The sequence below is a fragment of the Oryctolagus cuniculus genome, chromosome 11 (genome assembly GCF_964237555.1).
Source record: "Oryctolagus cuniculus chromosome 11, mOryCun1.1, whole genome shotgun sequence".
Lineage (NCBI taxonomy): Eukaryota > Metazoa > Chordata > Mammalia > Lagomorpha > Leporidae > Oryctolagus > Oryctolagus cuniculus.
In genome coordinates, this window is record NC_091442.1 from 55,490,675 (window position 1) to 55,513,902 (window position 23,228).

Sequence of the window (23,228 nt, forward strand, 5' to 3'; positions counted from 1 at the left end):
GGAGCCCATGCTGGTGTTTGCACCCCCCGCCCCTAGTCCTGTGTAGCCACCTGCATTCCAGAATGTTCAGGCACCCTAGGCCGGGCTGCTGTGGCTTAACCAGCTTGCATATCTGCTGTCCTGGGGCCCTTCCTGCTGCCTGGCTGGGGTCTCAGGACCCTGGGTAGCATGTTTCTGGGATTCTCTGGGTGGGGAGGGACATCTGTGTCTGTGTGTGTGCGTGTGTGTGTCTCATGTGTCATGTTTTGGTCACTGGCAAGGCAGAGGACCAGGCTGTGGATCTGGATCCTTGGGTGGAGGGGTGTTGGGACACCTGTGTGTTAAGCCCATGCTCCAGGGCGACCTTCCTATGTCAGGGTCTCTGCTGAGGAGGGCGAGTGTCAGGCACTCCGGGCCTGTGCATGGGGACATCTGTCCCCAACAGAGGTAGCACGTGCCATCACTGGTGCTGGGTGAGAGGTGACCGTGGCAGGTGGGGGTGTGGGGCGGCTACCTGGAGGTGCTGGCTTCTGAGGGAGAGACTGGGGCCTCCGTCCACATGGGCAGAGGTGGGAGTGGAGAAAGGGGACAACTGGCTGCCAGCATCCAGCAGTGATGAGTCAGGGTGGTGTTGGCAAGGCCCAGCCCTTTCCCCCTTGGCTGGCGCCCTCCTGGTCCCGTGTGTCCAAGTTGGGGGTTGAGGTTTGTCCCTTGTACCCTTTAGGATGTAGTGTGTGTGTGTGGGGGGGGAGGTCCCCAGCTGAGAACAGCTCTACTGTGGGTCTCTAACCAGGCTGGGGCTGGGTGGGAAGGCAAAGTGAGCAGGACAAACTCAGACAATCAGAGCACATTATTAGCTTTATTGGAAAGTTGGAGTTCAAGCGGGGTGGGGGTGGGGTGGAAGGATGGCCCCCTCGGGGACGCCACATCCCAGGGCTCTGGGGCCAATCTGTCCATTGGAATCCACGGGTCTCCAAGCTCCCAGGGCAGCGCGGGAGAGGACTGGGTGTTTGCCCAGGGCCTGGAGGAAGCCGGCCACTGAGATGTGGCGTCTGAGCGTTCGGCCGGCCGCCTTGGAGGAAACGCGGCGCTGCAGCGGGGAGCGGGTGCAAGACCACGCGGCAGGCCGGGCCGCGGGGTCGCCGGGAGCCCTTCAACTCGGAGACGCCGCCGCCGCGGGAGCAGGGGCTGCGGTTCGCGGCGGGGGCACTACGCGAAGCGCACGGAACGGCTGCTGCCGCAGCTCTGGCCGCAGGGCGCGCACAGGCCAGTGCTCACGGCCACGTTGCCGGTGCAGGGGGCGCTGCACACGCTGCCGGTCACCGGGCGGGAGCCCGACACACACAGGTCCCCACACACGACCCCGCCCCGGGAGCTGCTGACACCTGTGGGAGGAGGATAGGCGATCACTGGGGCCCCACCTGCAGGCCTGAGTCCCCTTCCCTCGCTCAGAGCCCCCTCCCTTCTGGCACATGCGCACTTGGGCACTCCTACCTACAGTCTAACCCGAAGTATCCTGAAAGCATTAGCTCAGGCCTTTCTTAGGGTGGCAGTTCAGCGACCTAGGCTACCATAACCGCACGGGCCCTTTAAGATAACGTGTGCCCACCCCGGATCCCAAGCCCGGGATTGGGAGAGGTTACTTACAAACGTTGACAGCTCCCACACCCTCACACAACCTTGGGAGAGCAAAGAGAAAATAATTACTTGCAGGGGACACAGATGGTGAAATATTTATGCAAACTAGATTACATAATATGCAAATTGTTCCTGCAGCACTACCTAAGGGGGAGACTTAGAGACACTTCCCACAGGTGTGTGGAGCTCACCTCTGCTCTTCGCCCTCCAGCAGGCGGCGGTAGGTGGCGATCTCGATGTCCAGGCCCAGCTTGGAGTTCATCACCTCCTGGTACTCCTTGAGCAGGCACGCCATGTCCTGCTTGGCCTTCTGCAGGGCCTCCTCCAGCCCCGCCAGCTTGCAGCGGGCGTCGCTCAGGGCCGCCTCGCCCTGCTGCTCAGACTGCGTCACGGCCGCCTCCAGCTTGGTGTTCTGGGGACCCGCAAGAGAACAGGCTGGGTTCTGCTCCCTGGGCCTCTCTGCCCCTGGCCTGGGCTGCTCCAGGCTCTCCCACCCAGCCGGGAGCATCCCCCCTGACAAGGCCCCTGGCCATCCTCACCCGGTCTCCCTGAGCGACCACCACCAGGGACTCCAGTCTGGCCAATGGGCTGGAGGGCGAGTGCTGGGGTTCCCACAGGGCTCGGGCCCCGTCGCTCCGGCCCCGGCACAGCTGGCCGTACCTGGCACTTGGCGTTCTCCACCTCGGCCGTCAGCCTCTGGATCATGCGGTTCAGCTCGTTGATCTCCTCCTTGGTGCGGCGCAGGGTCTCCCCGTGCCGGATCACCGTGGCCTTCATCTCCTCGCACTGGGATGGGGGGGGCGGGGGGAGCACAGGTGCCCCTGAGGCTCAGCACCCACGAGCCCTGCCCTCAGGTCAGCACCACCGGGATGGCGCGGGTTGAACAGTGCTCAGCCTGTGCACCCACACGGGGCGGCCTGTTCTCACCACCCTCAGGGGGCTGACCTCAGCCTTCTCTATGGGACGCCCCGTGTCCCTCCCACTTGGTGCCCGGGGTCGCTCACCTTGCTGCGGTACCAGGACTCGGCCTCAGCCCGACTGCGGGTGGCGATGTCGTCATACTGGGCCTTGATCTCGGCCACAACGCAGTCCATGTTCAGGTCCCGGCTATTGTCCATCTTGACCACGACCGAGGTGTCGGAGATGTGGGCGTGCAGCACGCGGATCTCCTGCGGGAGGAGGTTGGTGGTCTGGACCTCTTGGAACACAGCCCCATCCATCGAAGCCCCCCTCGCCTTCCCCCTGCCTCCTCAGACAACCCCACTGGCTGAAGCCCTCCTGCCAAGTCGCAGAATTCCTCAGGCCCCCTCCATGCGCCACAGGCCTAGGGTCCTGAGGCTGCGAGACGGGGGAGCAGGCCAGCCCCTTGCCTGAGGTCCATAGCCTGATTTCGCTCCCAGCTGTAGGCTTTGGACATGGGACCTGTGATCAGGGTTAGCACCCTGAGCAGAGGGATCGGCTGTTCTGTGGCGTGGGACATGGGATGTCCAGCCGGGCAGCCTGGCTTCCAACAGAAACCTGCCTTGGGCTCTCAACTTCATGCCCCCTCCCACCCTGCAGTGGGGGTCAGGGGTCAGGGACATCCACCTCAGGTCCTCTTGCCGGCCCCTCACCTCCTCGTACAGGTGCCGCAGAAAGTCGATCTCCTGGGTCAGCGCCTCCACGTTGGCCTCCAGGTCTGCACGGCGGAGGTAGGCGCAGTCCACGTCCTGTGGGGGCAGTGACACTGGGAAGTTCCCTGGGGCCACCATGTGGGGCTTTTGTGTTTGCCCTCCTGGAGCGGGGCACCCCATCGGGCTGAGCCAACTCCCCGGAGACCCTCCAGGGGAGCTCCTCCCAGCGCTTGGCCTTGTGGCTTTCACATGGCAGGGGGAGGAGCAGGTTCCGGAGAGGGACGGTTTCCAGAACCTTCTGCAGAGCATTGGTCTAGAATCCGCGTCTTGCACCATCATCAGAACTTAAGATCTAGTGTGAACCAGGTCGGTTCTCACGATGCCCGCCCCTCTCTGCCCTGGAACTTCATGGAAAGAAATCTCGAGGTGGGGCCAGCAGCCCTGCCCAGGTTGGCTCTTCACCCCTGGACTTCCCTGCCTTGTAACTGCCCACCCTGAGCCGGACAGGGCAGGCGGTGGGGGAAGGGGCAGGGGACAGGCTGGGGCTGTTCTGTCATCTCCAGAGGTCCCCGGGAGCCTGTGCCCTGGCTCCTAGCAGGAGGGGAGAGGGCTCTGGCCTCACTCACCTTCTTCAGGGTCACAAATTCATTCTCAGCCGTGGCCCTTAGCGCCACCTCCTCTTCATACCTGGAGACAGACGGGGGACACAAGGCTCAGAGTTGAGAAGCAACAGGAGGAAGAGACTCGCAAAGACACATCCCAGCGACTGGATGTTTTGCAGGAGGTTGCCGGGGGCACAGGGTCTACCCCTCGCCTCTGGGCGCTGGGGCAGACCCGTGTCACCCACAGCACTTCCCATCACAGGGGACCCTTGCTCCTGGGCAGGGAGGGTGCCTGGCACATTTCCAAAGGCCCCTCTCTGCCCAGGGCTGGGGCTCCCTGGGGGGCAGGAGCTGCACCCCAGCTCTGGGACGCAGCCCCTTTCTCCTCCTCCTCCCTTTTCTCACCCCTCCCCACTCGGCCCAATGCAGTACCATGAGCATCTGTGAATGAACAAATGAAATAACCACATAATGATGAGACGCTAGGAATCCCCAGCCCTCACAGGCTGGGGGGTTCTCCTCCAACCCCCTCACTTCTCATCATTGTCTTCTTCCCCTTGGGAAGTTCCTCTTGTGGTCTAACCCAAATCTGCCCTGCTGTTAGGCTCTTTTTGTCTCTCCAAACCCTCCTCCCGGCTGCACTCACTTCTTCTTGTAGCCCTCCAGCACCTCCTGCACATGGTTGAGCTCCGACGACAGCCGCCCGCTGTCGGCCTCCACGCACTCGGCCTCTCGCCGCAGCGTCTCGATGTAGCCCTCAAACAGCGGCTCCAGGTTGCTCTCGCAGCACTTGCGGTTCTGGAAGAACTGCAGCTTGGTCTCCAGCAGCTTGTTCTGCTGCTCCAGGAAGCGCACCTGCGAGGGGGCGGGGAGAAAAGTCGGTGGGAGGAGCCCACGCCCTGGCCCTTCTTACAGCCAGGCTTAGCGGAGTTAAGACCATTAGCAGTGAGATGTTCAAATGGCTGGGGCTGATTGAGGGTCTGTTTGTGGACCTGCACTGGATGAGTGAGAAATCGAGAGGCATCTGGGCTGTGCTGGGTTACTGGTGGGCTTTGGGGTACAGGGGTGGAGGGTGGTGACAATCAGAGAAGGCTTCCTGGAGGAAAGGCATGCAGGACAGGGCTGGTCAGGGACAGAGGAAGAGGGAAACACCCAGGTTTCTGGACATTGGCAGTGGCCGTCTTCCGGCTCGGTGAAGGGCTTCCCGGCTGGGAAGGCAGAGGAGTTAGGCTCCTACCAGGCAGGATGCCTGGGGGCCTGAAGGGCCCTGGGGATGCTGGGGTGGTCCGGGCGTCCAAGAGTTTATGCTGGACACAATGCCCTTGGTCCCTGCGGGAGCTTCAGAATACAGGGAAGCTGAGGACAACAGGAGGTCAGGTGTGCCAGCCTCCCTGGCGGGGGGGAGGGGGTCACTCAAACAATGGGACTGTGCCAGCAGTTAGATGTCCTCCCATCCCAACCCGGCCTCTTGGGCTCCGTCTCCCACTTTTCCCACTTTCTAGCTGGAGTGGGGAGAGCTCCCAGTTAGCCCTGGGATCTTTCGCATCCTTGGGGGCACCCAGGATAGAGCTTACTAAAGTGTGGGGGTGTTCTCTGGGTCTCATCTGGTGTCATTGTGGGTGTAGTGGTTGACAGGGTCTCAAGGTCGCCTTGGCCCCCATCTTCCCTTTCAAAGTGACGGTCGGCTCACACACTGTGTCACACACTTGTGGGTATTGAACCAGGATCTGGTTCAATAGGGCCACTGCCCAGTGTCCCAGTGGGTCCGTGGCTGAGCTGGGTGTGGTACCTGCTCCTGGGCCAAGGTCCTTCCGGGTTCCACCCCTGGAGGGGAGTGAGGCAGCTGGGGCCGCAATCCTTGCACCTGTTACCCGGGCTCTGGAGGGCTGGTGAGAGCCTGGGCCTGGAGTTGGGCTCTGGGGTGTCCACCCTCTATGGCACCTGGACAGGTGCTTGGCCACTTCCCTGCCTGCTTTTCTCTTCTGCCTGCACTCTGAGGAATGGATGCTGGCAGCAGTTCTCCGTATCATCCCTTTCCAGGCCGGCCAACCTCAACACTGTACTCAAGACTTCTCTCCCAATAGATCCGAGTCATTGTTACAAGCCGTGCTTTCAAAGGAGTAACTTTGTATTGCTGCGGGAACTGTGAAACCAGCATTACTGGGGCGAACATAAAGGAAACCGCAGAACATTACATTGGAGCGGAAAATGTCTTTGGCAGCATTGAACCTGACCTGAGGCTGGATATCTGTTAGAAGTGGGAGAAGGGCAACTTTGAGCCGAGTGGTGGAGGTGCTGGCTATGACACCTGCACCCACATTGCGGAGCCTGGTTCAATACCCGGCTCCGGTTCCTGGCTCCAGCCTTCTGCTAAGGCGGATCCTGAGAGGCAGTGGTGATGGCTTAAGTAATTGGGTTCCTGCCACCCATGTGGGAGACCCAGACTGAGTTCCTGGCCCCTGGCTTAGGACTGGCCCAGTCCTGACCCAATCCTGGCTGTTGCAGATATTTAAAGAGTGGACCGGAGCTCTTTCTCTGTCTCTGCCTCTCCAATAAATAAATAATTTTTAAAAAGTGGGAGGGAAGCAAGCATGTTAAAGAGATTGGCAGAGCAGGCACTGTGGCATAGCGGGTAAAGCTGCTGCCTGCACTGCCGGCATCCCATATGGGCATGGGTTCAAGACCTGGTGGCTTCACTTTCGATCCAGCTCTCTGCTATGGCCTGGGAAAGCAGTGGAGGATGGCCCAAGTCCTTGCACCTGCATGGGAGACGCAGAAGAAGCTCCTGGCTCCTGGCTTTGGATTGGGGCAGCTCCTGCAGCCATTTAGGGAGTGAACCAGTGGACGGAAGACCTTTCTCTTTCTCACTCTCTGTAACTCTGCCTTTCAAATAAATAATAAATAAATCTTTAAAAAAAAAGAAGGCGAGAAAGAGAGAGAGCTTGGCACCCAGTGAGATTTTTTTCCCACCTAATGGGAAGCATGGCAGCCTACACAAAGGGGGATGAATTTTCTCACCAAATGGCTTGGATGTTATTTAATGCTGCAGGCCCACGTCACCTAAACTTTATCAGATGAAGTATCAGCATTTCCCAAGTCCTATTTCTGGGCTAGCCTGGGAATTCCCTTCACGCGTCTCAGGACCTGGGGGCTCAGGCAGGGCTCGATCCAGGACACCGACCTTGTCGATGAAGGCGGCGAACTTGCTGTTGAGACACTTGATCTGCTCCTTCTCCTCGTGCTTCACGCACTGCGCGTTGGGGTCGATCTCCAGGTTGAGGGGCGTCAGGAGGCTCTCGTTGACCGACACGGTGGTGATGCAGGGGGCGCTGGGCCCGCACACGCCGCCCGAGCGGTAGCCAAAGCTGCGCCCGCAGGAGCCGGCGCGGAAGCCTCCGCCACAGAGGCTGCGGCTGCCGAAGCCCCCGCTGAGGCCGCGGTAGCAGGCGACGCCGCGGTAGGGGGCGGCGGTGATGCAGCAGCGGCCTGGCCGGGGCCCGCAGGCCGAGGCGCAGCTGAAGGCGCGGACCCCGCAGGGGGCGCCGAGGCGGGACGAGAAGAAGGACATGGCTCGGCGGCGGCGGCGTGAGCAGCGGCAAGCTGGACCCCAGACGGCCGCGCGGCGCCTTATATGGCCACCCGCGGGTCCCGGGGAGGGAGCTGGCGGCCGTGGCGTTTATGAGCTTGGAGGGCTCGGTCCTCGCGCCTCGCGGAGCCGGGAATCAAAGCGGCCCGGCCGCCGGGCAGGCTCCATAAAACGGCGTTCGCGCCTCCCTGCTGCACTTTATGGGGCCGGGAAGCGCCTGGTCAGCTCCAGCTCCCGCCGGAGCCCCGCCGCCCCTCGCAGGGCTGGCTCAGCCCGCAGCAGGGCACGACGGACCCCCACCTGGGGCCCAGCCCCGCTCCATCCCCATCATGCAGGCCTTGCTCAGCCGTGCTTTCTCCACGGCCTCTGGGGTCAGTCCCAAGGTTCCTGTCGTGACGTGGGCCTCAGTTTGCTTGCATGCAAAATGGGCTAATGATAGTTACCCATAGGAGAGCGGTTGGGAGGGCATGATGAGGTAGTGGCTGGGACAGCAGGAGGACTCTGCCTGCCATTTAACAGGACGGCCGCACATGTTTATTTATTTGCTCTGTTTATCCCACTGTTATTAACTTGGGTGTCCCTTTGGATAAAAAACTTTCTCTTTTTAAAAGATTTCTTTTTTTTTTTTTTTTTTTTTTTTTTTGACAGGCAGAGTGGATAGTGAGAGAGAGAGAGAGACAGAGAGAAAGGTCTTCCTTTTGCCGTTGGTTCACCCTCCAATGGCCGCCGCGGCCGGCGCGCTGCGGCCGGCGCACCGCGCTGATCCGATGGCAGGAGCCAGGAGCCAGGTGCTTTTCCTGGTCTCCCCATGGGGTGCAGGGCCCAAGCACCTGGGCCATCCTCCACTGCACTCCCTGGCCACAGCAGAGGGCTGGCCTGGAAGAGGGGCAACCGGGACAGAATCTGGCGCCCTGACCGGGACTAGAACCCGGTGTGCCGGCGCCGCTAGGCGGAGGATTAGCCTAGTGAGCCACGGCGCCGGCCTAAAAGATTTCTTTATTTATTTGAAAGTCAGAGTTATACAGAGAGAGAGAGAGAGGCGGAGAGGCAGAGAGAGAGAGAGAGAGAGAGGTCTTCCATCTGCTGGTTCACTCCCCGATTGGCCGCAACAGCGGGATCTGAAGCCAGGAGCCAGGAGCTTCTTCTAGGTCTCCCACGTGGATGCAGGGGCCCAAGGACTTGGGCCACCTTCTACTGCTTTCCCAGGCCATAGCAGAGAGCTGGATCGGAAGTGGAGCAGCTGGGACTCAAACTGGCGCCCATATGGGATGCCGGCACTGCAGGTGGTGGCTTTACCCACTATGCCATAGCACTGGCCCCCATTTTCTTTTTCTGAGAACTGAGTTCCTCTCTTTTCTCTAGTGAGGGTCTCCCCTCTCTGAGGAGAGGGCTGCATGTACCCCTCCCCCTCTGCGTGGGGGAAGGGCAGGGCATTGTGTTAATGGGGAGCTGAGGGTGTGCCCGGCGTTGTGCTGGGTGTTACTGTGACCCATTTGCCTCATCAGAAAGGGGAGCTCCCAGGGTCCCCTGGCATGGGGAAGGACATCTGTGGAAAGTTCTAGCGAAGGGGTGGAGTCAGATCAGAAAACAGACTCCCCCACCCCATCCCAACCCTCCTGGACACCGGCTTCTCTTGGGGTCCTGGAGGCCAGAACCCAGACTCCCCCCGGGCTCTGGACTCTCACAGAAGCTGGCCTGCTCCAAAGGCTTCCCCTCAACTGGTGCTTGGTCATGGCCATGCGCTCTAGGCGGCCGTAAGTCGTCACAAAGGAAGTGAATGATGTGCCCAGTGAGTTATGGCAGAGCGCCGCGGAGTGTGCACTCAGCAACCAGAATTAAAGAGAAGCATGCCAGTCACCTCAGCTTCCTTTGCTTTTAAATATGAGTTATTATGCTGCACGCAGTAATTAAGTCTAGGTGCGCCGGAGTTCACTGCGGCTGCTCCGCCTTTCGGCTGTTTGACTCCTTGTTCCTGGGGGAGAGGGGTGCTCCGTGGTCCCCACACGCCCATGGGCTTGCCTTCCCTTGGTTCAGACTTGGTCCATTTTGCAGCAACTTCAGCTCAGCTTTTGGTCCATCCTCTGAGAAGATGGAGCCCCACTCCGGGGTCTTCTACTTCCACCACCCCCCTGGGGGGAGGTTTCAGCAGGGGCGCCAGCCGGGTGACAGTGAGACTGGGGCTTGGTTTCAGCGAGATGTGTTTCTACTCTGATTGGTCGGCCTGGTAGAACTGGGGGAGTCCCCCCTTGCTGTGTATCCCTCCAAGAGGAAATGGACTCACCCCCGAGCAGGGAGGGTTGAATTTGGACTTCAGGAGGTGCACGCATGGTTCTGGCTCGGATTGAGTTCTGGGTCTGGGTGAGTGGGTGGAGGGGACCTCCTGTGCTAGTCCATACCCCAGTCCCTGAGGGTCACCACTCAGCGCTTGTCCACACAGCCCAGTGTATTTTAAATCCAGGGAGATGGGAGAGCTGCAATTAAGTTGACCAGATCTTGGAGAAGTCACTTCGCTTTGCCTCTTCTCTCTGGCATGCCAGTCTATTGGAGAAAGCGGGTTCCCTGCCCCCGCGACCGGGGTCACTGGTTCCAGAAGTCAGTTCAAGGCAGGGAGCACCCATCAGGAGCCAGGCTCAGTGTATGCAGGGAAGGACTGTGTGGCCCAGGCGGGGGCAGGCACCATGCAGGGCAACTTAACCCAGGGGGGTCCAGCTAAATGGGACAGCGAGTCTCTAGTGCTGGGAGGTTGGGGAAGGGTCCCTGGAGACGTGATGCCTTGGTTGTACCTGAAGCATGCGAGGAATTGGAAGTGCCCAGATGAGAGAGGGAGGGGGAGGATTCAGGGAGAGCAGGAAGGCGGGAGCAAAGATGCAAAGCGAGGGAGGCGGGAGCATGGGAGACCAGTAGGGAGCTCACTTTGGCTGAGAACTAGGGACTGGCTGGGGGCAGAGGGAAGGAGGCAGGCTGAGGCCAGAAGGTGGACTTGGAGGATGGACGGGTTGGGCTTAGGATGCTTCCTGGGCTGATGTTGTGGTGCCACAGGCGAAGCCACTGCTTGGGATGCCTTTATCCCATATTGGAGCACTGGTTCGAGTCCTGGCTGCTCTGCTTCCAATCCAGCTCCCTGCTAATGCACCCAGGGGGGAAGCAGCAGAAGGTGGCCCAAGTGCTTGGGGCCCTGCCCTGCATGTGGGAGATACAAATGGAGTTCCTGGCTCCTGGCTTTGGCCGGACCCAGAACTGGCTGTTGTGGCCATTTGGGGAATGAACTAGTAGTGGGTGGAAGATCTCTGTGTCTCTGTGTCTGTCTCATTCTCTCTGTGTTTCTAGGCCTTTCATATAAAATGAAAATTAAAAAAAAGAGAGAGAGAGAGAGACTCTGTATCTATTAATCAGTCACTCCACCTTAGGAAAAAAGAAAAAAAAAGAAATATCTTTCCACCTTGCCCACGGACACGGTGAGGATGGAGTGAGGTGCACATGTAAAACTTTAACACAACACCTGCTGCATAGCCCAAGGCCAGTAAGCTGTAGTTGCCATGATTATTGTTATTATTTTTCCCTTGCCCGTTGCTCACCCCAGCTGCCTGCCCTAGGAGCCATCCAGAGCCCCCTACCCCCTGGCCTGCTCTTCTAGGTCTGGGGCCTGGGGCTTCCCAAACACAGATGCTGGCTGGGGACTCCCAGACCTACCCTCTCGGTCCTGGCTCTGGTGGGCTGAGCCCAGAGCTCACTCCCACAGAGTGCCCAGAGCATGGCCCTGTGTGTGTGTGTGTGTGTGTGTGGCTGGATTGGGGGTGACACCCAGTTGCAGGCACCCAAGAAGGGTTGGAGGGGGGCAGGCGGGGCCTTTGGGATCCTCAGAGCAGATGTGGACAGAAATCCACCAGCAGCACGGGTCCTGTGACAGGAAGAGCAAGACCCTTTCCGGCCGTGTGGCTGGCTTTCCCACACCTCCCTCTGCCACGCCAGGGATGCAGCATCTGCAGGCCGTGTGAGGACTGTGCCTGGGGCACCCCTGGAGGCTCATTCCCTGGAAGCCTCACCTCCACAGCTCAGCTTGTGTTCAAAACAGAGAGACGGGCAGGTTATGAGTCCAGCTGTCAATGCCAGAGGAAGCAGCCAAGCCCAGCGTCCCTCCCCCTCCTTCCTCATCTAGCAAAGTGCAGAGCTCCAGGCCCCCAGGGGCTTCAGCAATTGGACAAACGCTGCCAGAAGCCTGGAACTGCCCAAGTGTAAGATTTTCCAAAGCTCCATTGCGATGATGTGGCCGCAGGAGACAGGAGAAATGACAGTGACATTCCCCAAGCCCATAAAGGTGACCAAACGGCCACTCCACAGAGCGGCCAACAACCCAGGGTGTCCGGCCTTATAAAAGGGCAGACAACGAGGGAGAGACCAAGATCCTCTGCTTCCTCCGGCTTCATCTCCACCAGCCTAGAGTCGCCATGACTTGCCGATCCTCTTGTCTGAGCTCCCGCAGCGGAGCCCGCACCACCAGCTGCTGTGTGTCCGCCCAGAGGCACAGCTTTGGCCGCACCTTCAGCTGCGCCTCGGCCTGCGGGCCCCGGCCAGGCCGCTGCTGCATCACCGCCGCCCCCTACCGCGGCGTTGCCTGCTACCGCGGCCTCAGCGGGGGCTTCGGCAGCCGCAGCCTCTGTGGCGGAGGCTTCCGCGCCGGCTCCTGTGGGCGCAGCTTTGGCTACCGCTCGGGCGGCGTGTGCAGGCCCAGCGCTCCCGGAATCACCACCGTGTCGGTTAACGAGAGCCTCCTGACGCCCCTCAACCTGGAGATCGACCCCAACGCGCAGTGCGTGAAGCACGAGGAGAAGGAGCAGATCAGAGGCCTCAACAGCAAGTTCGCCGCCTTCATCGACAAGGTCGGTGTCCTGGGTCGCACCCTGCCTCACCCCAGGTCCTGGGCTAGGTATAGAAAGCTTGCTGGCGTTTCCACGCAACCAATGCATCTGATGGAGGAGGTGCACACCTCCTCCATGGCTCAGACAGACCCAGGGAGATGGGGGATAGGACAGGGGCTACTGATCTAATAGCACTGCTTTTATATGCCTGCAGAGAGACGAGGACAAGGCTTGGAACTGCCTGTCAGATGGAGGAGGCAACATATGCATAGCAGACACACAAGAAGCAGGAGCAGTTCTGTGGGATGACCTTGCTCTCAGGGGCACTGAACACACACACACACACACACACACACACACACACTGGGGCCTGAGCAATCTCACAACAGACAGGCGTGCGTCTATAGGAGCGGCAGCTAGAGACAAGGATTTGAATCCTCGTGGACGTAAGAAAGGGCTCCTGCACTTGATTATGGGATGCTAGGATGAATGCTGGCATCCGGGTCACTGCAAGAGAAGGAGTGAGCGCTGGACATGGGGAAGGGAGGGGCGAGTGTGGAGGCTGGGTAGGCGGGTGGTGGAGCTTGCAGGATGGTAGGTGGATGGGGGACCCTATGGCTGTGCCTCTGGGCGGCAGGTGCGCTTCCTGGAGCAGCAGAACAAGCTGCTGGAGACCAAGCTGCAGTTCATCCAGAACCGCAAGTGTTGCAAGAGCAACCTGGAGCCGCTGTTCAGTGGCTACATCGAGACGCTGCGGCGGGAGGCCGAGCACGTGGAGGCCGACAGCGGGCGGCTGGCCTCCGAGCTCAACCGTGTGCAGGAGGCGCTGGAGGGCTACAAGAAGAAGTGAGTGCCCTGTGCTTGTGTCCGCTGTGTGGGCTGTGACAGGAAGACAGAGCCAAGGAAGGGCCTTTCCCATTTCCTTCCGGACTTCTCAGGACAAGGACCGTGTTCCCCTCTGCCCTGCCTCCCCCTAAACCTCACCCAAACTTTTTCCATTTTCCATCATCGTGCGAGGTTCTGGGGACCCCAGATCGGGACACCCTCTGGCTCCATGGTTCTCACTCACTGGTTCATTTTCTGGCTTCCACTCACTTTTCTAGATCTAAGCTCAGTAAGTCATATTTTATATCAAATACTAACAAAACCAGGATCTTTAAAAACAATGTCTTCTTGGCCACCGCTGCGGCTCACTAGGCTAATCCTCCACCTTGCGGTGCCAGCACACCGGGTTCTAGTCCCGGTTGGGGCACCAGATTCTCTCCCGGTTGCCCCTCTTCCAGGCCAGCTCTCTGCTGTAGCCAGGGAGTGCAGTGCAGGATGGCCCAAGTGCTTGGGCCCTGCACCCCATGGGAGACCAGGAGAAGCACCTGGCTCCTGCCATCGGATCAGCACGGTGGGCTGCGGCGGCCATTGGAGGGTGAACCAACGGCAAAGGAAGACCTTTCTCTCTGTCTCTCTCTCTCACTGTCCACTCTGCCTGTCAAAACAAAACAAAACAAAACAAAACAACAGTGTCTTCTCAAGTGAGAGGAGCATCCTCCTGGGGATGTGGGTGGGGGAGGGACGTGACCGGCCCAGCAGCAGTGGCTCCCCGCCCCGCCCCGTCCCATTACCAGTAAAATTGGGAATGATCTCCTTGTCCCCAATCCTTTTCCCTGCTACAGGTATGAAGAGGAGGTGGCTCTGAGGGCCACAGCGGAGAACGAGCTTGTCAGAATCAAGCAGGTGGGTGAGCCTGTGCGTGCGCCCCCAGCGGGAGACTCCGGCATTGTCTCGGGGGGTGGGGGGGGCAGCCAGTTCTCCTGCCCTTGGTTAATAAGCTCCTGTGCTTCCCCACCGAGGGCATTTCCTCCCTGGCCCCGCAGTGGTTCCTCAGGGCAGGAATTCTCTGGGTCATTCTTTAGAGAGAGGTCGCAGTGTGGTGGGCGAATGGCCCAAACTCCCTCACTCCATTACACTGGGGGCTTGGAGGGGAGCGTGCACTCCTGACTTCTGAATCCATGCCTACAGCTTGCAGGGCTGGGAATGGGGTTGGGGCCTTTGCTGGGTGGGCCTGGGAGTGGGGTGCTGGGGTCCCTGGGTGGGGTTCTGGGGTCCCCACATCTGCAGCAGCTCAGGACTGACATTTTTCTGCAGGGGGTCAACGGTGCCTATGCGTGCAAGGCAGACCTGGAGGCCAATGCCCACAGTCTGGTGGAGGAGATAAGTTTCTTGAGGGCCTTGTATGAGGAGGTGAGAACTGGGCATGGAGGACTTGGGCCACCTCCTCTTGTCTCTGTGCTACGCCAGTCTGTGTGCTGAGGAGATGGAATGGGTTGGTGGCCTGAGGGTTTTGGTGGCTCCATGTGGGAGGGATGGGGACTCTGCTCTGGGTGGCTCTGGCTTGGCCGGCACAGGTGATGGGAATGGTTGTTGGCCCTGCAGGAGATCCGCGTGCTGCACGCCCACATCTCCGACACCTCGGTCGTGGTCAAGATGGACAACAGCCGGGACCTAAGCATGGACTCGATTCTGTCTGAGATCAAGGCTCAGTACGACGACATCGCCACCCGCAGCCGGGCTGAGGCCGAGTCCTGGTACCGCAGCAAGGTGAGCCGCCGGGGCACCAAGTGGGAGGGACACAGGGTGTCCCTGGAGAAGGCTGGGGTGCGGCCCCCTGAGGGTGGTGAGAACAGGCCGCCCCGTGTGGGTGCACAGGCTGAGCACTGTTCAACCCGCGCCATCCTGGTGGTGCTGACCTGAGGGCAGGGCTCGTGGGTGCTGAGCCTCAGGGGCACCTGTGCCCCCCCCCCCCCCCGCAGTGCGAGGAGATGAAGGCCACGGTGATCCGGCACGGGGAGACCCTGCGCCGCACCAAGGAGGAGATCAACGAGCTGAACCGCATGATCCAGAGGCTGACGGCCGAGGTGGAGAACGCCAAGTGCCAGGTACGGCCAGCTGTGCCGGGGCCGGAGCGACGGGGCCCGAGCCCTGTGGGAACCCCAGCACTCGCCCTCCAGCCCATTGGCCAGACTGGAGTCCCTGGTGGTGGTCGCTCAGGGAGACCGGGTGAGGATGGCCAGGGGCCTTGTCAGGGGGGATGCTCCCGGCTGGGTGGGAGAGCCTGGAGCAGCCCAGGCCAGGGGCAGAGAGGCCCAGGGAGCAGAACCCAGCCTGTTCTCTTGCGGGTCCCCAGAACACCAAGCTGGAGGCGGCCGTGACGCAGTCTGAGCAGCAGGGTGAAGGGGCACTGAATGATGCCAGGAGCAAGCTGGCAGGGCTGGAGGCCGCCCTGCAGAAGGCCAAGCAGGACATGGCGTGCCTGCTCAAGGAGTACCAGGAGGTGATGAACTCCAAGCTGGGCCTGGACATCGAGATCGCCACCTACCGCCGCCTGCTGGAGGGCGAGGAACACAGGTGGGTCCACAGAGTAGCTGGGCGGAGTCTAATTTGCATGCACCTGCTCCAGGCTCTCTCCTCCTGCAGCCATCTTGGAATGCTCTCAGCACCCCTCTGTGCTCCTGGGGGTGGCTCAATGAGAGTGATCTTAATTGAGGTTCAGGGGCTTCAGGTTTCTGGCATGATTTGGGTCACAGCTGGTGAACAGCTGGTAAATGACACCGGGTCTCTGGGATAGAAAACAGAACATCTGGTGGATGTTTACCCTGGCTCTTGGGAGCTGAACGGAGCTTGGGGTCAGGATAAAAAGAGGCCTTGTACTGAACGGGCAAAGAGAAAGGTGTATTTCTAGAAGGATGGGGAACTGCAGACATAGCTCCAAGTTACAGCCTTGCCCTGAACTCTTGTGGGGCAGCTGAAGGGATATGGGTTGATCCCGCAGGCTTTCCTGGGTCTAGGGGCACCTGCCCCATGTGCTCTCTGTGGACAGGTTGGAGGGGTGCTGGACCCCAGATCTTGTTTGCTTGGACGACTCCTTGGGGGGCTAGGTTCAGAGCTGGTGAGCCCGCGTTTCCGGGAGCCTTGTCGGGAGTTAACGCCCAGTGCTAACGCTGCCTTTTCTTTCCTGCACCAGGCTATGTGAAGGCATCCGTGCTGTGAATGTCTGTGAGTTATTTGGGCCCCCAAAGAGAGGCACTGAAGTTAGACAGCAGGGAGAACTTTTTGGATGTAGGGGTGGAGAGATCCTGGGGGGCAGTGGCTCTGGTCCTTTATAGCCTCACAGTTATGGAGCAGGCTGTCCCGTGTTGAGTCACTCCTCCCTCGGCGCACACCCGTCAGCCAATCAGTCCTATTTGCCCCGCCCCCCAGTCATGGGATGCTCTGCTTTCCTCCTTGTCCAAACACACTTGGCCATATTCTTGAGCGCTTCTGGCTCCCAGGGCGGGGGCTCTGGTGGGAGGTGGGGCTGAATGGGAGCAGCTCCCGCCCCCACCTACGGTTCTGATTTATGGCTGTCTCCATGCAGGTGTGAGCAGCTCCCGGGGTGGAGCTGTGTGTGGGAGCCTCTCCACCACCCGCACCTGCGGCATCGACTCCCGTGGGATGGGTGCGGGTGGCAGCTGCTGCAAGAAGTGTTAGGGCTTGAGGCTGTCACCCTCCCGGTGCATGCCAGGTGGCCCTTCTGTCCTGCCTGGCTGCCAGCAGCCTGGGAGCGGGGCGCAGCTGCTGGTTGTCTTCCCTGCTCTGGGTCCCTGCTGTGTGGGCTGTTCCCTGGACTGAGAGCTGCTGAGAGGCGTGACAGGACACGGGGCCACCTGCCCTCATGAGGGGGACAGCCTCTCCGTGAGCATCTCCCAGGCCCCTTCCCCCTACCCCTGCTCCCCCCCCCCCCCCCCCCGCTTGGTCTCTCACAAGTCCCTTCCTTCCTGCTTTTCTTTGCTGAAAATAAAGTTGCAACCCGTCGGTGACACTCGTCAATCTTCCTGTTCCTCATTTCAGGCCTGGAGGGGATGGGTGGGGTCTCCAGGAGGACACTCAGCACAGCCATGTGGCTTTTTTTTTTAAATGTTTATTTATTTGAGAGAAGGACAGCGAGTGAGAGAAAGGTACACACACACACACACACACATACAGGAAGGGAGCTAGAGCTTCCACTCACTGGTTCACTCCCCAAATGCCCTAAGGAGTCAGGCCTAGAGTCGTAGGCAGGGGTTTCAAGCTAGGTTTCCCATGGGGCAGGAGCCCAGCTGCTGCCTCTCAGGGCTCCCATTAGCAGGAAGCTGGAGTCAGGAGCCGGAGCTGAGTAGAAAAGCCAGGCGCTCTGATACGGGCTGTGGGCATCTTAAACGTTAAGCTAAACACCTGCCCCACGACCGACTGTACTGCTTTCATTTGTGACCTCTGGGTCTGTGTGCATTGAGAGCTCACAGCTTCTGGAGCTGCACTTGCAAGTTCCTGGAACAGGTCTGGCTCCTGGCAGGCACTGAGCCGTGTTAGAGGAGCAAGCAAATTCACCTCTGAGGATTCCAGTTGCCCCCGAGGTATCTCTGTGAATGTTGCACTGTTTACAAACACTGCCTTGGGGTTGGAGCTGTGGCAGAGCGGGTAAAGCCACAGCCTGCAGTGCCAGCATCCCATATAGGCGCTGGTTTGAGTCCCGGCTGCTCTACTTCCCGTCCAGCTCCCTGCTAAAGCACAAGAAAGCAGCAGAAAATGGTTCGAGTGCTTGGGCCCCTGCATCCATGTGGGAGACCCAGATGGAGTTTCTGGAGTGAGATGGTCTCTAAGATTCTGTGTATTATTAATGCCCCCCCCCATGCCCCATCAGAGAGGGTGGCAGAGCAGGGGGCTCACTCTGCAGAAGACTGGCCTCACCTTGGCTTGCTAACACCGATCTGTGTGTCTGCAGAGAAACGAAACTCAGCCCTCCTCCTGCCCGACCTCCAGGACACCCTCTGTCTCACAGGCTCATCAAGTTCACCTTTTTCCATCCTCCTCTCAAGTTCAAAGGCTCCATGCAAATCCCTGAACTTGTAAAGATTCTCCTACTGAATTACACTAACAGAGGTCCCAAGATGTTTTAATTAATTTTTAAAATATTTATTTGAAAGGCAGAGTTACTGGGAGGGCAAGACAGAGAAAGAGGTCTTCCATCCGATGGTTCACTCCCCAAATGGCCGCAATGGCCAGGGCTGGGCTGATCCGAAGCCAGGAACCAGGAGCCTCTTCTAGGTCTTCCACGTGGGTGCAGGGGCCCAAGCACTCGAACCATCTTCTGCTGCTTTCCCACGCATGTTTAGCAGGGAGCTGGATCAGAAGTGGAGCAGCAGGGACTCAGATATGGGATGCCGGCATGGTTGCAGGTGGCAGCTTAACCCACTGTGCCACAACACCAGCTCCCAGGAAAGTGCAAATTTAATACATATCCATGCTAGGAAATCAGTTCAGACTTCTTACACACAGATCCTGGGCGGTCAGCCCCCACGAGTGGAGAGGGCAGTTGTCTGCTCCTGGGTCATCCAGGGCAGGGATGAAGAGTTGGGCAGAGAGAGAGAGAGAGAGAGAGAGAGAGAGAGAGAAAGAGTGACAGTGAGTAAACAGGTTTTGGGTCACTTGAAGTTTTCATGCATATGCCTCACAGGATGTTGGTGGAAACAGCAGGGCATGCAATCAGCCAGTGGGAACCTGCTGTTTCCATCTCTGGTCGCTGGCTGGAGCTGGCTGGGTGTGGCGATGTACTTAACTTCTGATGTTCAGACAGCAGCTTCTGCCATGTTCTTGTCCTGCCCACAGGGGCAGTCAGCCTGAGGACAGACAGACAGAAATATTCCAACATAGAGAAAATAGTTTGGAGAAAAAAAAACCAGAGCCCCAGGGACCTGTGGGACGATATCAAATAGTCTAGCATACACGTCAGAGGACTTCCAGAAGGAGAAGAGGGTGAGAACGAGGCAGGAAGTATTTGAAGAAATCATGTCCCATAGTTGACAAAAACCTCACCCCCAAGATCTCAGGGAACCCTATGCACGTTAAATGAAAAGCATACCATATATGGGCACACCTTACTGAAAATCTTGAGTCCCTGAGATTTAGAAAAAGCTTCAAAGAAACCAGGGATGGGAGGGGGCAGGGAAGACCATATAACACACAAGAAAACAAAGAAAGCAAGAAAAATCACCAACCCATTCCCAGAAATGATATAGATCAGGCGATAGTAAGAATTAAAAAGCAGCAACAACATCCTTCAAAACAAGGGTGAAATGAAGACATTTTGGAAACACAAAAGCCATGTGGATGTGTTATCACCCGACGTGACCATGAGGAGTTGATGATGGAGCTTCTTCAGGATGGGGGAAGTGACACTGGAGGGAGGTGACACCACCTGGATTGGGGTGGCACCCGCTGGATTGGGGTGACACCCTGGAGCCTGCAGCCCATGGACAGGTGGGAGCCCCTGGAAGTAGCAGGTCAGTGGGTAAAAATAAAGGACTATTTGTTTGGTCATTTTCTCATCAAACAATGGACTGTTGAAAGCAAAAGGAGTGACATCTTGAACAAGGGCTGTAGGAGTCGAAGAGCTGGCCACGGCTACACAAATGAGCTGGCGGTGGGCAAATGAGCCGCACTGGTGTGCAGTGTGAAATGTCGGCTATGAAGGGGCAGAAGGACAACAGCAGCTCTAGACTGATCGAGTAAGGGTGGGGTGGATATGGTCAGGTCCAGAGACAGCGCTGAAAGCAAAACAAAATGATATTGCGACAGTCAATAGATTAAATAAAGCTAAAAATTAAAAAATAGTTTAATTAACCCAAAAGAAGACAGGAAAGGAACAACAGAAAAGAATAAAGGATCTCCAACAGGACCAGATGGGACAAATAGAGACAGAGAGCCAGAGGACTGACTTAAACCCAGTTCTATACAGGACTTCCTATACAGCAAGGCCCACCCATTTATGAACAGGTCAAAGGATAAACAAAGCAAGGCACAGGCATATGATGGCTATCACTCAGCAGGATGAAAGATGGAACTCCAACCCATGAACTGACACAGGCCAATCTCAGAAAGACTATGCAATGCGGAAGGAGTCAGACAAGAAAGATAAACTGTGCTTTTCTTCATAAGTAGCAATACTAGAGGCTGGTGTGGTGCAGGAGGACACAGCCACCTGTGATGCCACATCCCCTATGAGCATTGGTTCAAGTCCTGGCTGTTCCACTTCAAACCCAGATCCCTGCTAATTCAAGTCCTTGGACCCCTGCACCCATGTGGGAGACCTGGGTGGAGTTTCAGGGTCCTAGTTTCAGTCTAGTCTAGTCCAGCCATTGTGGTCATTTGGGGAGTGAACCCATGGGTTGAACATTTCTCTCTTCCTATCCCTCTTTCTCTGTAACTCTGCCTTTCAAATAAATTAAACAGTAAAAAACAATTAGCAATGCTAATCTACAGTGATGGAAGTTAGACCAATGGTTGCCTGGGTAGTAGCAGGGAAATTGATGACAGTGGGACATGAAGGAACGTTCTGAGATGATGGATATGGCCAACATCTTTTCTCAATGGCTGTTCAAATGGCATGTACATCAAGCCCCAGGTGTTGAACTGTACTCCTAGCACATATGCATTTTATTGAAAGGAAATTACAACTAAATAACTCAATAAAGCAGTGATTAAAGTCTTAAGATACTTAGAAATAAACCCAACAAGTAAGTGAAAAACCTATATTTAGAAAAATGTTAACATTATATAGCCAATGAACGATAATACAGAAGATCCAGCCGAGTGAGGTGATATACTATGTTCATAGATAGGGAGCTTTGTCATCATGAAGGGATCAGTTATCCTGAAACTGGTCCTCAGAGTTGATTCAACTAGAGTAAAATTATAAAGATTGATGCGCATTGTGCTGAGTTGGTTCTAACATTCATGGGGAGGAATGAAAGTCGGGAATAGCCAAGGCACTGATGAGGAAGTATGAGTGGGTGCTCTCCTGTTCAGACGCTACAATCATTATAAAGTTATAATAAGTAAGACAGTGCAGCATTCACATAATAGACAAATTGATCAATGGACCAAAGCAGATAGCCCCTAAATTTTATTCATATTTATAGCATAGCTTTCATATTACACCTGTCCCATGCGAGTACAAGAGAGGCTGATGGCAGATCAGAGGGAAAAGAAGAACCAGACATTGGTTTTCCTTATGGAAAAAAAATGCCACTGGAGCCCTGCCTTCCGTTATCTACAAAATTGACTCCAAGCAAACTAAGATTGGAAATGTCAAAGGAAAACTTTGAAATCTTCGGAAGGAAAAATTGGAGCGTATCTTTCTGACTTTGATTAGGGAATGACTAAAACAGCAGAGAAAATGTTTAGCATAAAGTTAGGGAGATCTTGCTCAAAATAAGCCACATATAAAATGGAAAGACAGGGGCTGGCACTGTGGCATAGTATGTAAAGCTGCTGCCTGCAGTGCGGGCATCCCATATTGGCGCCAGTTGGAGTTCTGGCTGCTCCACTTTTGATCCAGCTCTCTGTTATGGCCTGGGAAAGCAGCAGAAGATGGCCCAAGTCCTTGAGACCCTGCACTGGTGTGGGAGACCCGGAAGAAGCTCCTGGCTCCTGGCTTCAGATCGGCGCAGCTCCAGCCATAGCAGCCAACTGGGGAGTGAACCAGCGAATGGAAGACCTATCTCTTTCTCTTTCTGCTTCTCCTCTCTTTTGTAACTCTGACTTCCAAATAAATAAATAAATAAATAAATAAATCTTTAAAAGAAAAATGGAAAGACAAGCCGTGAACTTGCAGATGATATCTGTGGTACAGATGGGTGACAAAGCAGTAATATCCCAAATATAAAGAATTTTTATAACTGCTAGGTGAACTTATAACTTGTAGTTGAACCTACAAGTTCACCACCACCTAATGGGGAAAAATGGGCAAAAGAAAAAGAAACACATTTGAAAAAATATTTAAAAATTAGATTCATTTATTCATTTGAAAGGCAGAGTCATATACATATATACATACATACAGAGACACACACAGAGGGAGAGAGAAATCTTCCATCTACTGGTTCACTCTGAAATGCTCATAAGGGCCAGAGCTGAAGCCAGGAGCCAAGTACTCCATCTGGGTCTCCAACATGAGAGACAGGGGCCCAAGCATTTGGACCACCTTCCCCTGTCTTCCAAGGTGCATTAGCAGAGAGCTGGATTGGAAGCAGAGCAGCTGGGACTTGAATAGGTAGCTCCAACATGGGATGCTGGCATTGCACGTGGTGGCTTAACCTGCTATACCACAGCACTGGCCCATTTCTTCAAAAACTTTACTTATTTAAAAGGTAGAGCAAGCGAGAGAGAGAGAGAGAAAGAGAGAGAGAGTGTGTTTTTCATCTGATGGTTCACTCCCCAGATGGCCACAATAGCCAGAGCTGGGCCAATCTGAAGCCAGGAGCCAGGAGCTTCTTCCAGGTTACCCACATGGGCACAGGGGCCCACGTATTTGGGCCATCTTCTACTACTTTCCCAGGCCATAGCAGAGGGCTGGATTGGAAGTGGAGCAACCTGGACTCAAACCAGTGCCCATATGGGATGCTGGCACTGCAGGCGGTGGCTTTCCCTGCTATGCCACAGCACCTGCCCCTGAGTTGTAATTTAAAGGAAAGGCTGCCGCCAGAACCCTGAGGAACTTCCCGCAGAAGTACACGAGCAGCTTGGGCCTAGCTGTTCATAGCAGCACTGCTCGTTGCAGGAAAACCCACAACAATTACAGGTTCACAGCCTGGAATACCAGGCATCCTAGAAGCAGAGCGCAGATGGAGAAAAGCGAGTCATGCAAACATGCGGGCCGTGCAGTTCTGTTGACATAAACCTTGCAGGTGGGCAAAATTGAACAAGAGCTTAGGGCTGTACAATGCGATACATCCAAAAGAAAGATTGGGTGATCATTAGCATAAAACTCTAGGACGGTGGCTCCCCAGGGGATGGGACAGGGTCAGGATAGAGGCACTGGGATTGGAGAAGGTCCTGGGGAGGGGGTGGGGTGGGGTTTGGAGGCAGTGGTGGGCACACAGGGGTT

The 23,228-nt window shown here is 56.8% G+C and overlaps 2 protein-coding genes across 2 annotated transcripts; one reads left to right on the forward strand and one right to left on the reverse strand.

The window, feature by feature from the left end:
- Positions 1–819: 819 nt before the first annotated feature.
- Positions 820–7,441, reverse strand: LOC100350481 (keratin, type II microfibrillar, component 7C). Its single transcript, XM_002711195.5, has 9 exons — positions 7,014–7,441; positions 4,479–4,687; positions 3,857–3,917; positions 3,231–3,326; positions 2,622–2,786; positions 2,278–2,403; positions 1,809–2,029; positions 1,627–1,658; positions 820–1,364 (listed from the first exon to the last, which is right to left on the reverse strand). Exons 1-9 carry the CDS (start codon positions 7,398–7,400, stop codon positions 1,189–1,191), a joined length of 1,473 nt encoding a protein of 490 aa, XP_002711241.1. The 5' UTR covers positions 7,401–7,441; the 3' UTR covers positions 820–1,188.
- Positions 7,442–11,848: 4,407 nt separating this feature from the next.
- Positions 11,849–17,029, forward strand: LOC100345838 (keratin, type II cuticular Hb6-like). Its single transcript, XM_051845527.2, has 9 exons — positions 11,849–12,295; positions 12,912–13,120; positions 13,942–14,002; positions 14,414–14,509; positions 14,702–14,866; positions 15,079–15,204; positions 15,453–15,673; positions 16,290–16,321; positions 16,683–17,029. Exons 1-9 carry the CDS (start codon positions 11,864–11,866, stop codon positions 16,793–16,795), a joined length of 1,455 nt encoding a protein of 484 aa, XP_051701487.2. The 5' UTR covers positions 11,849–11,863; the 3' UTR covers positions 16,796–17,029.
- The last annotated feature ends 6,199 nt before the right edge of the window (positions 17,030–23,228 follow it).